This window comes from Chrysemys picta, chromosome 17 (assembly GCF_011386835.1).
Source record: "Chrysemys picta bellii isolate R12L10 chromosome 17, ASM1138683v2, whole genome shotgun sequence".
In the NCBI taxonomy this organism is placed as follows: Eukaryota; Metazoa; Chordata; order Testudines; family Emydidae; genus Chrysemys; species Chrysemys picta.
In genome coordinates this window covers 19,333,796-19,349,940 of record NC_088807.1, presented here as the reverse complement: position 1 = coordinate 19,349,940, position 16,145 = coordinate 19,333,796, and the positions used below count along the sequence as shown (strand labels likewise).

At 58.8% G+C, this 16,145-nt stretch overlaps 2 protein-coding genes across 4 annotated transcripts in view; both read right to left on the bottom strand.

The window, feature by feature from the left end:
* Positions 1 to 1,538, bottom strand: part of SHISA7 (shisa family member 7) — a 6,641-nt gene extending 5,103 nt beyond the window's left edge. Inside the window, 1 exon segment of the mRNA XM_065571884.1 lies at positions 1,505 to 1,538. Within this exon segment, the coding sequence (XP_065427956.1) occupies positions 1,505 to 1,538 (34 nt within the window).
* A 7,189-nt stretch (positions 1,539 to 8,727) lies between these two features.
* Positions 8,728 to 13,182, bottom strand: ISOC2 (isochorismatase domain containing 2). 3 transcript variants are annotated; one of them, XM_008175986.4, is made up of 6 exons: positions 13,090 to 13,182; positions 12,104 to 12,242; positions 10,263 to 10,475; positions 9,634 to 9,704; positions 9,284 to 9,401; positions 8,728 to 8,891 (listed from the first exon to the last, which is right to left on the bottom strand). In XM_008175986.4, exons 2-6 carry the CDS (start codon positions 12,233 to 12,235, stop codon positions 8,811 to 8,813), a joined length of 615 nt encoding a protein of 204 aa, XP_008174208.2. In that variant the 5' UTR covers positions 12,236 to 12,242; positions 13,090 to 13,182; the 3' UTR covers positions 8,728 to 8,810. The 3 variants fall into 3 exon arrangements, with proteins under 3 accessions (XP_008174208.2, XP_042712135.2, XP_042712137.2); XM_042856201.2 differs by lacking the exon at positions 13,090 to 13,182 and adding an exon at positions 12,783 to 13,004; XM_042856203.2 differs by lacking the exon at positions 13,090 to 13,182 and adding an exon at positions 10,830 to 11,099.
* Positions 13,183 to 16,145: the final 2,963 nt, after the last annotated feature.

Below are 16,145 nucleotides of genomic sequence, written 5' to 3'. Positions count from 1 at the left end.
ATGCCCGCCCCACCCCACACCCAGCAGTGGGGGTGTTCCCTGGGGCCTGCTGATCCCTCAGGATCGGGCCCTGCCATGAACCCCCCACCCCCTTCCTCATTCATCCGACAGCTTCCTGGAGCCCAAAGGATCCAGGCAGCCTGTGCTGTTTCCATGGCGACAGCTCCATGGAAACTGCAGGCCCATCCCCCACTTCGTCTCTTCCCCTCCCCCCCATTCCCCTTCCCCTTCAGAGAGCAGGGGTGTGTGGGGGGTACACACCCCAGCCCTGCCAACGCCCCACTGGAGCTAACGGGCTTTCACAGGGCCCTGGGGGGTGGCAGGACCGCAGCAGGGCCCATCAGCCCCACACACAGGGGTCAGAGCCAGTTCCTGAGCCCCACACATCTGTCTGTCCGTCCTCCGTCCCCACACCTCTGTCTGCCCATCCCCACACCTCTGTCTGTCCGTCCTCCATCCCCACACCTCTGTCTGTCCGTCCTCCGTCCCCACACCTCCGTCTGCCCATCCCCACACGTCTGTCTGTCCGTCTTCCATCCCCACACCTCTGTCTGCCCATCCCCACACGTCTGTCTGTCCGTCTTCCATCCCCACACCTCTGTCTGTCCGTCCTCCATCCCCACACCTGTCTGCCCATCCCCACACCTCTGTCTGTCCGTCCTCCATCCCCACACCTCTGTCTGTCTGTCCTCCATCCCCACACCTCCGTCTGCCCATCCCCACACGTCTGTCTGTCTGTCCTCCGTCCCCACACCTCTGTCTGTCCATCCTCCATCCCCACACCTCTGTCTGTCTGTCCTCCATCCCCACACCTCCATCTGCCCATTCCCACACGTCTGTCTGTCCGTCCTCCGTCCCCACACCTCTGTCTGTCCGTCCTCCATCCCCACATCTCTGTCTGCCCATCTCCACACGTCTGTCTGTCCATCCTCTGTTCCCCACACATCTCTCTGTCCATCCCCACACACATCTCTCTGTCCATCATCCACCCCCCCACACACACACACACCCATCTGTCTGTCTGTCTGTCTGTCCATCCATCCATTCGGCCATCCATCCTCACCCCCCTCCATCCATCTCTCCGTCTAGCCCATGCCCCACATCAGGAGCGATTCCACCCCACAGGGAGCTCGCACCCGGCGTGTGCACCATCCCTGGCCCAACTGTCTGGGCGTTAACCAGTCAGCTGCGGGGGGCAAACACCCCCATTGACAGCAACAGCGGGACAAGTCCCTGAAGGAGAACGTAAGGAGGCTGCTGACTTTCAATGCCCGAAGTATGTACACACCTGCACACGCACACTCCCGTGCCCCGCCTCGCACAACCATTCATGCACACACACCTGTGCACTCACAAACGGGCCCACACATTCGTTCCCCAGCACTCCAGAGTGCCCTAACGGACAACATGCAGCCCTCACGCCTGTACAATCACTGACACACACACACGCACACAGACACTCCGCCATGCACAACCATTGACACACACACACGCGGCTGCTCACCCGTGCAGTCCTGGACACACGGACACTCCGCCATGCACAATCACAGACACACGCACACTCAGCCGTGCACACCGGTCCCAATCTCCGACAAGGACTCTGCAATCAACAGTAAGGAGATCACAGGGGAGGCGGGACGACTGTACACCTCCGTCGGCCGTATGCTTCCGCCTTGTATCTCACCACCTAAACTTATACGTGGTGCGTAAAGCCACCCATGGCTTACGTCTTGGCAGCAGCAGGGCAAAGGCTAACAATTCCCTAAACCGGCCGGAGACATTCTTTGTTTGCACATCCTCGGACAGAGATCCCACGTATGGCTTAGCTTGTCGCCTATTGTACCGATTCTGCGGCTAAACAACAACCGGCCTACCCGTGTGTTTGGCCTTGTGTTCCCTCCAGGCCCACTGGAACATGTGCCAGTTCGTACGCAACAGCCAGGTTACCGCTAGCTAAAGGAACTGATTGAAGGCTCTGTGCGTGTGTGTGTGTAACAACCCATCTAGGGCTTGTTACCGGGAGACTCACTCACCCTAATAACGCAGGGTGGCTGTCGCCACCGAAAACAGGCCAAAGAAAGCCCCGGCGAGCGAGCATCCCAGGATCCTTTGCAGTTAAGCTAACTTTAAGGAGTGGCATTTTACTGAGCCTTGTGCAGATTTCACCATGGCGGCAAGCGATGTTATAATGCTAGAATGCAAGGGGTGTGACTGGTAACAGCCCCCCTAAAAGGGGGATAAACATTGAAGTGTTGAGGCCGTTGGACACAAGACAACGGAGAATGTCGAAATCAACCGAAGAGCAGACAGAGGCTGCACCAAAAGAAGGAAATAGATCAGGCCTGGAACGATACCAAAGAGGAACGAGGATATAATTACCCTCGGCCGGGACGCAGGCTGGCAGAGAACGACCATCATCCAGGACTGTCGGTGCACCTTTCTTTGCCAACTGGCAATCAATAAATCCAATCCAGGTAGATTTATCGAACGAATCCCACCTCTAAGCCCAGAGAAATGCCCAGTTATCAATGAATTGGGTATTGATTATCGGCAAGTGACCGATCGTCGATGAGTCGCTCTTAACAGTCGTTGACACACAACGCACGTGCAAGGGCGCACACCCGGCCACCGGCGCACGTTTCTAGGCATGTACACACGGCACCTGTTTCCTTAAAGAGGAATAAACATGTCAAAAGCCCGGAAGATGCGGCAACGAGGGTTTTTTTTTTTTTTTTTTTTTTTAATGGCTCATCAGCTTCGTATGCTCCAGCCAGGAAAATACCAAAGAAGTCATCTTGCATCAGTTTGACTCAGGGTATGTAAGAGAGAGAGAGAGAGCATTAGATGGTGTGTGCGCGTTTGTGTCTGTGTGATAGAAAATGCCAATAGATCCTGCACGGTGTATTTGCTGGAGGTCTTAAGCCGAGAATTACGAAGAGAAAAGCTGGATATATTCAGATGCTTTGGATTCGTATTAAAAATAACTACAACACACACACACAATATGGGACACACACATACACACACACACACACACACCACTTCAGCAATGTACACACAAATTGTCTCACGCACACACAAAGCGGAAACCACACACAACACACAACACCCCCACAAAGCACAGATGCTGTGTGTCTCACACGCTGACACAAACTGGAGTGCACACATGGCCACCAGCCATGACACACACGCCCCAATAGTCATCACAAGCACATCACACGCATACACATGCACACCAAGTCATGCACACAAAAAGCAACAGCAGCAGCACATGCACACCACCCCAAACCTTGACACACAATCAACACAAGCTTTCCTTGCACGCAATCACAGACAAACCAAAAGCAGTACACACACACACACACACAGTTAACACAAACCTTGACATACCCCCAACTCACACACACAATCAACAATAGCAGCACATACAATCAACACAAAGATTGACACACAACTGAACCCTCTCTCACACACACAATCAGCACAAACTGTGACACACTACTCTCTCTCACACGCACAAACACATCCCTTGACACAATCCCAACTCTCACACACAACCAACACAAACCTTTACACACACAACCAGCACAGACTGACACACAACTGAACTCTCTCTCACACATTCAGCACGTTTGACACACACACACAAACCAACACAAACTTTGACACAACCAAACACACACACACGGACTCAACCCAACCCCCAGTTCACACATACAATCAGCACAAACCTTGACACACACGCACACATACTCTCTCGCTCTACACACACACACCCAACACAACCCTCGACACCGACCCACCCACTCTCTCACACACAACCCTTGACACACACAACTCACACACATGCACAATCCTTGACACACAGCCCAACTCGCTCACACACACTCAACACAACCCTCGACACCTTCCCCCCGCCAACTCTCACACAATCAGCACAAACCATGATGCACGCACCGGCATTAGCGCATACACACACACAACCCAGCGCCCAGGCCAGCCTGCAATCGACGAGACACTCACACAAACGCAAGGCACCCATCCCGTGTGACACCCATCTCTTAGCGTGCCCCCCTCTGCCCGAAGACGGCACCCAAGAACTAAGCCCATGGGGGCATCAGCCGCTCTGAGAAAACACACACACACACACAATTACAGCCTCCCTCCGTGCTTAATTTGTAATGAATGAGGTGCCAGGGCTAGGAATTGCCAAGCCAGAGGTACCGGGGCTCAGCCCTGGCCCAAGTTAAGCATTGCCCACCATCCCTCCCCTCTGCCGCGGCTCATGCCCCCCCCCGAATGCGCCCATCCACGCCCGGCTTCCCTTGAGGAAGGTGCCCAAGTGGGGGCCACGCCGTAACTGGCACAGGTGGCAAATGGGGTGGAGTGGTGCCTTGGCACGGGGGCTCGCTCTTACCTCAATCCGCTGGTAGAAAAAAAGCTCCCGTTTACAAAACCCCAAGTGCCTTTACTTCTGCTTGGAAAAAAATCGCAGCTGCAGATGCAAAAAAGATTTTTTTTTTAAATGGAGGAGGGGGGGGGAGATGAAAGAGCCGGTGCCCAGCGCCCCCAATTCGTGCCCGGCGCCCCCTCGTCTAGCCCCGACTTGGACAGAGGCCAGTGCCCCACCCCTCCCACCCCTCTTTTTCCCTACAAAAAAAAAAAATCTTTCCGCACTTTCTATTAAACCCCCCCCAAATTCTTGGCTGGGGAGGGGAAGCCAGCGGGTGAATTAGACATTCTGCTGGGGCTATGCCATTGGCTGGCCAGCCTTGGAATGGGGAGGGGGGAGAGGGTTTCCATTGGTGGAGGCTGCCCAATGGGTGGGTAATTACAACCCCCCCAGACCTCTTTTTTCCCAATCCCTGGAAATCCCCCCCCTTCACTCTGCTCTCTGCTCCCCCCACCCTGGGAAGCGGGTGTGTGTGGGGGAAAGGTTTCATTAACAAAAAGGGTGAACTCCCAGCTTCTGATTGGCTGAGGAGAGGGATGCAGGAGCACCTGATTGGCCGGGGCGGGTTGTCCATCTCCATCCTTTTTGCAGCGTTCGGTTGGGAAGGGGGGGTTGGGGGGCTGGGGGCTGATTTAGCTTAAAGGGGTGGGGTTGATCGGGGGAGGGGGGCAGAGAGAGAAGGAAACTCTGTGGGGCGGCACAATAAATTGAGAGAGAAGCAAGTAAATGGGGATGAAGAGACAGCAAGCAAGCCGGCCATGACCCTGTAACTTTTGGGGCATCTCGCTAACTCCCCTCCCAAGGCCCCCATGGGATGCCTCACCCACAGGGCTGGCTCCTCCTCACCAATTAACCCTGGGCCCATGATTAAAGCAAAAGAAGGTGAGTTGCAGTGTGCAGAGAAGGGACCAGACCCCCCGAGCCGCGGCCGGGTGGAAAGGCGGGACAGGCGTGGGGGGGAGGGGGCTGGAACTCGGGGGAGCTTGTCAAACTCACTCACTAGCTATTTTGGGGAGATGCTGAGTTTGGCCGATGAAGGCATGACATTTTGATGAAAAAAAAAAAAAACCTAAAAACCCTAGACCGCTAGAAAATGACCCTGGCCCTTGCTCCGTGGACTAAAAACTGGCTAACTGATAGATCTCAGTATATAGCTACGAACAGGGAATCATCATGGAGTGGGTCTGTTTCCCAGGGGGGTCCCTCAGGACTCAGTCCTGGGCCCTCCGCTGTTCAACATTTTTATCAACGGCCTGGAAGAAAACATATGCTCACCCCTGATGAGTTTTGTACGACGATTGGGGGAAAGTAACCAATGCAGCGGGTGGGTCAGTGATTCAGAGCAACCGGGCGCAAGGAAACAACGGGCGTTTTAATACAGGTAAAGGCCAACACGTCCACCTAGGAGCAAAGAATGTCGGCCATGCTTACAGGCTGGGGGACTCTCTCCTGGGCAGGAGCGACTCTGAGAAACATTTGGACACCAATCAGCTGACCCTGAACTCCCCGGGCGATGCCGAGGCCAGAGGCTAACAGGATCCTGGGATGCGCAAACAGGGGCATCTCAAGTCAGCGCAGAGAGCCTATTGGGCCTCTGGATTTGGCCCAGTTCTGGTGCCAACCGTTCAAGAAAGACGGCGATAAATTGGAGCGGGTTCACAGAAGAGCTATGAGAATGCTTGGAGCAATGGACTCCAGGAGCCCAAGCTAGAAAAGGTTAAGGGGTGACTCAATCCCTGTCTTCATGGGGAACAAATATTGAATAATGGGCTCTTCGTCTAGCAGAGTTGGAGTTGAAGCTAGGCCAACCGTGCCTGGAAATCAGGTTCAAATTTTGAGTCGTGCGAGTAATTCACCGTGGGGACACTTTCCCAAGGACTGCGGTGGATTCTCCAGCATCGGCCATTTTTAAATCAAGACCGGCCGTTTTTCTAAACGCTCTGCGCTGGGAATTATTCGGGGCCGGTCTCTGGCCTGGACGATCCAGGGGGTCAGACGGGACAGTCACAACGGGTCCCCTGTGAAGGAGAAACTGAGGCACAGAGAAAGGCAGCAACTTTCCCAAGGTCACCCAAAGGAGAAGTGGGAATAAAACCCAGTGTCCGGAGTGCCAGCCCAGGGCTCTTCCCGCTAGCCCACACTGCCTGTAGCCCAAGAAGAATGAGACTTCTTAGGTGCACCCCAGAGGTGGACGCATTTGCTGCACAATTTTGACAGCGAAAGAAACACCACGGAAACCCGAAAAAGGACTTGAATGGGGATCCCCAGCAGGCCACCGAGTCCCCCAGGAGTTCTTCCTGCTAGAAGGATAACAACCTACTATTGCTACCCGCTCACGGAGCCGCTTTTTTCCCTGTTTTCAGCGCTGGAGGTCCCAGGTCCAAATTCCCCAGGGCCGGGAGATGCTGTAGCCGGAGGGGCTGAGGATAGAAAGGGATTGGAGGGCAAGCTGGGGGAGGCACTAGGGGTTCAGGAAAGGTGGGGTCTGGATCTCAGCTCCAGCCAGGCCCCTTACACCCCCTGCAGCCCCCCACAACTCATGCCAGGCCCCTTCCCTGCCCCAACAGGCCCTTGTTCACCCCCAGCCGAGAGGCGCAGACCCTTCTATAACCGAGCCCAGCTATGCAGCATCTCTCCGCCCCTCCTCCAGCTGCTCCCTGTCCTCGCCTCTCTACCCATCCCCGGGCCTGGCACCGGCGCCCCTGGGTTTGCTTATGCTCCCAGCTGGCACTGGGCATCTGGCTGTATCAGCGTTTGGAAACGGGACATACTGCTGGCTTGCCTGGTGAGGTGACAGCATCCGGGGCGGGGGGGGGGGAATGGATGGGATGGAGGGATGCACCCCCTAGCCCCAGGCTGGGGAGACAGGGTGCTGGGGGGGACAGGACAGGATCTGGTTCCCCCCCAATCCAGCAGCCCCCCCCCCCCCCCCAATGCCAGCACTGACCCAGGCTTCCCTCCATGTAGCTCTGCACGCCGCTGCACCCGCCAGGCCTGGATAACCTTTACAGCCCAGCCTGTGCCGCCCGCGCCCGCTCCGGCCCCTGAGGCTGCGTTGACATAAACAGGCCAGGGGACGCACTTCATGCCAGCGACACTGTTAACCCTCTGAGAGATCAGCCTCACCAGGGCAACGGAACTGGATTCCCCATGGGTGGGAATGCACAGCAGGCTGGTTAATCTGCATTAGAAACCCTCGCTTAATTCGGTTCAGGATTTGTCTACATGGGGACACTTGGGAAGGGTAATCCAGATCAACTCCATCTCTGAATTCAAAGTGGATTTGTTAAACCTTATTAAACTCCCGCGCGAATGCGCTCATTCCAAATTCAAGTGCCCTGATTTCGCTTTAGCTTCTTGCAGTGAAACCGAACTAAACCTGTCCACACAGGGATAAAATGCGGTTTAACTCATCCACTTTCAGAATTAATTTGGATTAACTGTCCTGAGGGCCCCTCTTATAGACAAACTATTAACCCTTTATCACCTTTTGTAATGACATAGTAGAACCATTTTAAATCCATGGGCAGATGCATATTCAGAATTAAAATGTCCCGAATTTGATTTAGTTTAATTCACTTTCAAAGGGAACTGAAAAGAGGCGGCTACAATGTGGTGCCAAGCGAGGGGTCCTTGTATAACCAGGCCAATGCCCCAGCCCAAGGGCCATGGCCCGGCCCTGGACGAGGGGTTCCCGTATACCCACCCCCATACCCCACCCCAGAGGGGCTGCGTGCGGGGGCGGGGGCTCCTGGGTTGCTCTCTGAGGCTGGGATGCCGGGGGGCAGAGAAGGGGGAGGGGCTGTTGCTGGAATCAGCAAAATGTGGCAATTTGCTCAATTAACCGATGTTCCCGGCGTGGAACATAATCCCGTTGTCATGGAGACGGCAGCGCCACGGTAACCGCCTGGGTCTTTGTTCCAGGCCTGCCCCTGTTGGAGGCTGGCACTAAGAGCAATAGGAGTGTGTGGGGGGGGAACCCTGGGGGGAGCTGAGCACGGCTGGCCCCCCCAAGAGGGGAACGTGTGAGGGGGGTCAGAGGGGTGGGAACTGGGGGCTGATGGGGTGAGGGCAGGGGACACATTGTCTAGGAATGGAAGCGCGCTGGGACTGGGGGCCACAGGTTGCTGGGGGGCACAAGGCTTCGAGAGTCGATCAACAGGAGAGAGACGGACAGGCAGAAAGCACACACACGCCAGCAGGGGGCAGCACGCCTGACACCCACACAGACACCAGCAGGGGGCAGCACTTCACACACACGCAGTGCCAGCTGATCACTGTATTGAAGGGTTTATTCCAGCCCTGCCCTGCCCTGATGTGCTGGGAACGGGGGTGGGGGGGCCTGGGGGCCACAGGGTTAGCTGAAGCCGGGGCTCTGTCCTGGGAACAGGGAGAGGAGGCCGCTGTCCGGGGCCGGGTCCTTAATGAGCTTCTGGATCTGGAAGGATAGAACAGAGCATGAGACGCCAGACGACGGACAGGCCCCACGCCCCGCCTTGGCCTCTGGGGCTGCCGGCTCCCATCCGGCCCCAGGGCAGGGACTGGCTGGCTCAGGGGGGCAGGGAATGGGGCATGGGGCCTTTCCCCTCTAGGGGACGCTGGCTCCCATCCGGCCCCAGGGCAGGGACTGGCTGGCTCAGGGGGCAGGGAATGGGACATGGGGCCTTTCCCCTCTAGGGGGCGCCGGCTCCCATCCGGCCCCAGGGCAGGGACTGGCTGGCTCAGGGGGCAGGGAACGGGGCATGTGGCCTTTCCCCTCTAGGGGGCGCTGGCTCCCATCTGGCCCCAGGGCGGGGACTGGCTCGGGGGGCAGGTTGGCGGGAGGGGTACCTGTCGGAAGCGGGGGTCGGCGGCGTCTCTGACCAGCTGCAGGATCAGCCCCTCGCTGGTGGTGACGAAGGCACCGCTCTGCCGCAGGCGGGACAGGGCCACCAGCCGGTCCACTTGGCTGGGGGAGAGAGACGTCAGGGCGGCCACGGGTGGGGGGCAGGGATCCCCCTGCCCTCCAGTGCCCCACCACAGCCCCACTGCCCCCCAACCCCTCTGTTGGAAACCCCTCCCAGCCAAGGTCCCCCCCCAACTCTCCCCCAGTCCTGTCTGCTGGGAACCCCTCCCCGCACCTCCAGTTTCTGTCCCAGACAGGACCCCCGTCCACCCCCATCCCAGTCCCCCAGCCTGACCTTCTGGAGGAGCACGCATCGGCCACCACATGAACGTCCAGCCCCCGCTCCAGAGCGTCAAGCGCTGTGCTCTGGGGAGAGGGAGATGGGTCAGTGCCCTGGCCCAGCGAGCCCAAACCCCCACTTCCCCTCCCACGTCACAGCCAAGACCCAGTGAGCCCGGACCCCCCCTCCCACGTCACAGCCAAGACCCAGCGAGCCCGGACCGCCCTTCCCCTCCCCCGTCACAGCCAAGACCAAGCGAGCCAGACCCCCCTCTCCCTTCCCCCATCACAGCCCTGGCCCAGCCAGCCCGGACCCCCCTTTCCCTCCCCCGTCACAGCCAAGACCCAGCGAGCCCAGACCCCCCTCCCCTCCCTTCCCCCATTACAGCCATGGCCCAGCCAACCTTGCCCCCACCCCCCAGCCCTGGCCCAGCCAGCCCGGATCCCCCTTCCCCTCCCCCATCACAGCCAAGGCCCAGCAAGTCCGGACCCCCACCTTCCCTCCCCCATCACAGCCATGGCCCAACCAGCCTTATACCCTCCACCAGGCACTGACCCTGACTCCTGGCTCCCATCCCCAGTGGGTAGCTCCCCACAAGGGCACTGACCCAGACTCCTAGCTCCCCTCCCAGCCCCCCTGGGTACCATGATGCAGGCCTGGGTCTCAATGCCGCACAGGAGCACAGAGCGCAGGTGGGGCAGTGCCCCCAGCTCCTCCTCCACCTCCGGGACCAGCATGCTGAAGCAGGTCTTGGGGAACTTCCTCAGCCCCTCGGCCCCCAGCTCAGGCACCGTAGGGCCCAGCCCCTGAGGGTACTGCTCCGTCACCACCACCGGGATCTCTAGCAGCTGCGCCACCTGGGGAGTTGGGGGGCCTGGTTAGAGCGGCGGGGGGTGGGCTGGAAGCCAGGATTCCTGGGTTCACTCCCTGGCTCTGGGAGGGGAGTCTGGTCTAGTGGTTAGAGATAAGCTCTATGGGAGGGGGTGAATGCTCAGTGTTATCATGAGAGTCTGGTGATTAAACCAACATAAAATGAAAAGCTCCCCCCACTACAGGCCCCACCCCTTCAGGGGCAGGTCCCAACCCCTCCTAGACCGGCCCACAGGGGCAGGTCCTGACCGGGGTAGGATAAAATGAAAGAACATGGAATTCCACCAACCTTCCCCAAACTATTATAAATAACAGAAAGTATTTCACAGGGTGCGAATTACCATCAATCCTCCAGGGTTGGGCCGCCACCCAGTGGCCAGCGTCTGCAACTGCAGCTGCCTAATAGTCCTGGCCCTTTCTGCCCTGTTTTCATCAGGACACCCGTAAACAGGGCCGGCTCCAGGCACCAGCCGAGCAAGCTCGTGCTTGGGGCGGCAGATTCCAAGGGGCGGCATTCCATCGAATCCTTTTTTGTTTTGTTTTGTTTTGCGCTTCACCGCTTTGGCCGCCCCCGCAGGTTTTTTCTTTTTGGTTTACTGCTCCCGCCCGCCCTGTAGGGGGCGGAGGAGGGGAGCGCCCTGCAGCAAGCCCGGCAGGGCAGCCCGCGTCCTTCCCTGCCTGCCGACCGGAGTGGCACGGAGCGGCACGGAGCCCTCCCGGCAGGCGGCGCAGCGGGAGGGGCCATGTGGCAAGAGCCACGCTTAAGGAAGCCCTGGCCGCCCCCCCTTCTCTCCGCCCCCCCCCCCCCCCCCGCTAGCCGGGGTGCGCACTCCGCTGCCCGGGGTCTGCAGGGCCAAGAGTCCCCCTGCACCCACGTTCCCACCGCCCCGCAAGTATTTTTTGTTTGTTTTTATTTTTTCTTTCCTTCGCTGCTCCGGCAGGCGGGCCAGTTTGTCGTCCCCCCTGCCCACCGCTCCAGCCGGGGGCAGGTTTGTTCCCCCCCTTTGCTGCTCCGGCCGGCCGGTTTGCTCTCCCCCCTCCCTGCTCCGATCAGGGGCAGGTTTGTTTCCCGGGCCCCCCCCCCTTTTGCCGCTCCGGCCAGTTTGTTGTCTCCCCCCCACCTCCGGCTGGGGGCAGGTTTGTCTCCCGCCCCCTCCCCCTTTGCTGCTCCGGCCAGCTGGTTTGTTCTCCCCCCCCCACCGCCGCTTTGACCGGGGGCAGGTTTGTTTTCCTCCTCCCCTCCCCTCCCCTCCCCCCGGTTGCTGCTCCAGCCGGCCGGGCGTTTTTTGCTTTGGACGGCAAAAAAGCCAGAGCCGGCCCTGCCCGTAAAGCGCAACCTCCCCCCACCCCCGGGGACATCAGCTGTCTCCTTGAGCCTACTGGACATCACATTTCCAAGAGCTGGTTATACAAGTACCCCTCACCTGGTGTTGAGACATGGCCACCTCTGGGGTGGGATGTGGCAACTTTTTGACAGCTGCATAAAACAATGGGACAGCATCCCTTAGTTGTGCAGGGGGGCCAGCCCTGACTGCCAAGGCACAGCACCCAACCCCCCCCCCCCCCCCCAAAAAAAAAAACCCAGCACCCCAATCGCTGCCCTGGGGCATTTCACCTTCAACATGCGCGCTGCCACAGCCACAATCTGGGGGAAGTGGGCTATGTTGGGCCGGAACTTCTCCTGCATGTCGCACAGGAAGAGGATGCTGGTTTTGGGAACCACCTTCCCGAGCCGGGCCAGCGCCATCTCTCCCCTGCAGCCAGAAAGAGAGGAGAGGATGGGACCAGATGGGGAGCTGATGCCCCCTGAACAGGAATGGCCCCGTGCCCCATTCCCTGCCCCCCTGAGCCAGCCAGTCCCTGCCCTGGGGCCGGATGGGAGCCGGCACCCCCTAGAGGGAAGTGGCCCCATGCCCCATTCCCTGCCCCCCTGAACCAGCCAGTCCCCGCCCTGCGGCCGGATGGGAGCCTGCGCCCCCTAGAGGGAAGTGGCCCCACACCCCATTCCCTGCCCCCCTGAGCCGGTCAGTCCCTGCCCTGGGGCCGGATGGGAGCCTGCGCCCCCTAGAGGGAAGTGGCCCCATGCCCCATTCCCTGCCCCCCTGAGCCGGTCAGTCCCTGCCCTGGGGCCGGATGGGAGCCTGCGCCCCCTAGAGGGAAGTGGCCCCACACCCCATTCCCTGCCCCCCTGAGCCAGCCAGTCCCTGCCCTGGGGCCGGATGGGAGCCTGCACCCCCTAGAGGGAAGTGGCCCCACACCCCATTCCCTGCCCCCCTGAGCCAGCCCATTCCCACCCTCTCAGGGACTCTGATCTCTCTGGGCTCAGCAGCTCCTGCGGTTTTGGGGGCCAGGCAGTGCGGGCTGGTCACGTGTCAGTAACAGAATTGCTTGTGCCCCACTTAAGCGCTGGGGGGGGGCAGCCTAAGCCCCCCCCCCCCCGCCCGCCTGGCCCGTGGGGCGCCCCTGGCTGCCTGTGACCCGGTTACACAGGGTCTCCTGACCAGCCCATGCCCCTGTGGGTGGTGGGTCCCTGGGCAGCTCTGCCCCCCAGCTGCAAACACCCCCAGCCCCTGTATCCCCTGCTTGCTCTACCCCACTCACCTCTATGCTTCCCCTAGAACACCCCCGCCCCAGCCAATCAGCAGCTGCTTCCCAGGGCCCCTAATTAGCTAAACCCTCCCTCGACCAATCAGAGACGCCCAAGCAGAGTTGGCCATGCCCCCACCACCTCCCTCCCCCGCCCCCGGCTCCCAGCCAATGGGAGCGCGCTGAGAGCTGTCCCGGCTGGCCTAATGGAACGTGCCAAAGACCAACCCCCCTCCAGCCCTCCATCCAATCAGGAAAAGGAAGGGAGATGATGTACACAGAGGCTGGCCTGACAAAACGTTCCAAAGACCACGCCCCTTCCCGTCCCCCCCCCCCCCCAATCAGAAAGGAGAGGGCGGGAATGACGTAAAAATAAGACGCGCCCTGCTGAAGGCTTCGAAGACCACGCCCCCGTGAGCTCCCATCCAATCGCGTTGGGAAGAGAGGAAGGAGGGCTGACACAACGTTCCAAAGACCACGCCCCACCCAATCAGGGAGTGGATGACGTAGGAGGTGGCCTCTGAAGGTGTGGGTCGAGGGGGAGCTTTGGGGTTCCCTAATAAGTGGGTGATGTTAGGGGCGTGGGCTGCTCCATGGAGATATCCCAAGGGGCCCCCCAGCACCTGTCACTTTTAGGGGAGGAGGGGGTTTCTCCATTCTCAGCTACATGCACCCCTTGATTTTGGGGGGCCACTCCAAAACCGAACTCCTGGGCTGCCGCCCCTAGAGCCCCTACGTGACTAGCCCTGGCTGTGGGACCATGGGGGCATGGGCGCTGGGACCCTGCTTCCCGAGCCCCCCACAGTCAAGTGCCACTGGGGAAACTGAGGCAGGCTGGGGGCAGAGCCAGGCACAGATCCCGGCGCAGTGGGGTCCCTGCCCAGAGCTGTCCCACACACCCAATAAGCCACCTGAACCAGGTTTGAGAGTCTCAGAGGGGTTGGGTGGCAGGGGACCAATTTGGCAGCCCAGAAGCACAAGAGCTGGAGGGAAGGTACCCCTGGAGCCAGGCTGGGGGGAACGGAGGGGGGGGGGTTTGGGAAAAGCTAGGCAGTGGGGCATGGGCCATAAATCACCAGCCAGGGCCACAGAAGACCCGGGGCTTATTCCCAGTTGTGCCATTGGCCTCCGGCGAACCCCCTCCCCGCGCCTCAGTTTCCCCATCTGTGAAACAGAGTTGAGGAGCAAAGCTCGGGGGTGAAAAGTGAGAGATTTTGGACGGAAAATCCCAAAAGCTCAGGGGAGGGGACAGAACCAGTTCTTGAGGCTGCCCCCCTCCCAGCTTGATTTTGGCATGAGAAGGGGGTGCGAAGCGGTGACCCCGGCCTGAAGAAACGGTCGCTCTAGGCGAGGAAGGTGTCAGAAGCTGACCCAGGGGCCTTTTGTGCTTGGAAAAGCTTTCGGTCGAACCTCCCCCGCCCCACGGCTCAGCACACGGGGACCCCCTTTGTGGGGGACTGGGGAAGAGCCAGGGATTGTGTTAGCACCAGGGCCCCCTGCCTATTGTAGATAAATCTCTGATAATTTTCATATGACTTTACATTGTGCCTCTTCATATAACCTTGTGGTGGGTCTACCCACGTGTGACCTGTTTTCATGGGACTTTGTATCAAAGCCTCATTTAGAAACTTTGCATTGCCCTTGGTATAATATTATAGCCCCTAAGGATAGAATAAGATAGAAGAAAATTTCTTTTTGCTAGCAGTAGAACAAGAGCTCTCCCCCCCCCCCTCTTAATCAATTGCCCTGTTGAATGAATGAGGTATGGATGAGCAAGGCATGAAAGGCAGCACCTCCAGACAGCCTCAACTGTTGGAGAGGGGCTGGGAGCCAGACCCAAGGACAATAAAACGTATCAAGTGGGCTCATTAAAGACAAGCAGACATACCGACGGCCTGGGGGGTTAGAAGCCAGCACCTTCTTTTGGAAACACCCTCTTTGCAGCATTGGGACAACACTCAAAAGAAAGCAGCACAAAGGACCAATGGACACAGACACAGAGTTTGAATCTGGTATAGATTTGCATAAGAGGAAAGCTGCTATAAAAGTGAGGTGTCTTGCAGAGGACCCCGGGTCTCGTCTTGTCAACATGGGAGCATCGATCCGGATCGGCAGAAGCCCGGCTTCACCCCCTCCCCCATCTAACTCACCTGGCCAGTGAAGTTAAGGGGAGCAACTAATTGGTAACAACAAGACGGAGTGTGTTTGTGTGTGTGTGTGAGTATAAGTGTAATATATTATATGCATATAATACAGTGTTAGTGAATACATGTATTACTAATAAATGTGGCGTTTTGTCTTATTCCCCGTGAAAAGATCCTGTGCAGTACTTTAAGTACAACACTATCCCTCTCTCAGCCTACCACCCCCCACACCAGGGAACTCCCCCCACCCTAAGGCCAGATTGGCAGGGAGAAGCTCCATGCCCAGTTCCCCACCCCCACGAGCCAGCCAGTCCCCCCATCCTCCTGCCCGCCCGGGCTGGATGGGAGCCAGTGTCCCCACCCCCCGTGCCCCATTCCCTGCTCCCCTGAGCCAGGCAGACCCCTGCCCTCGGGTCAGATGGGAGCCCCCCCCCCGCCACATACCACCCCAATGACATTTTAGCCCAGAAAAATAAAGCTTTATTAGAAATTGTCCCATAGAAAGATTCTCAGACGCTGCCAAGGGCACCGCGGCTCAGACAGACAGACAGACGGGACAGAGCCCAACCCTGAGCGTGTAGCAGCAATGGGGCGCCCCATGCCTGTGCCCCCCATGAGGCAGAGAAGCCCTGGGTGGGTGGGGGCGGCTGGCATAACCCCAGTGAGGAGCTGTGTTGGGGGAACTCAGTGCAGGGAGGGCAGGAAGGAAGCCCCCATAGCCTGCCCCCCGTGTGTTCCCGGTGGGGGTGGGGTATAGGGAGACCCCCACCCCAACGCTTAAGGTCAGAATGGATTCCATTGGGCAGTTTCAGGGCCAGGCTCCAAGCCCTAAAGCCTCAAGGAAAGGGCCTGGGGATCCAATGCCCCACTGTACAGAAGGGAAACTGAGGCACAGAGCAGGGGGAGGACCTAGGAGAGCCAGAGATA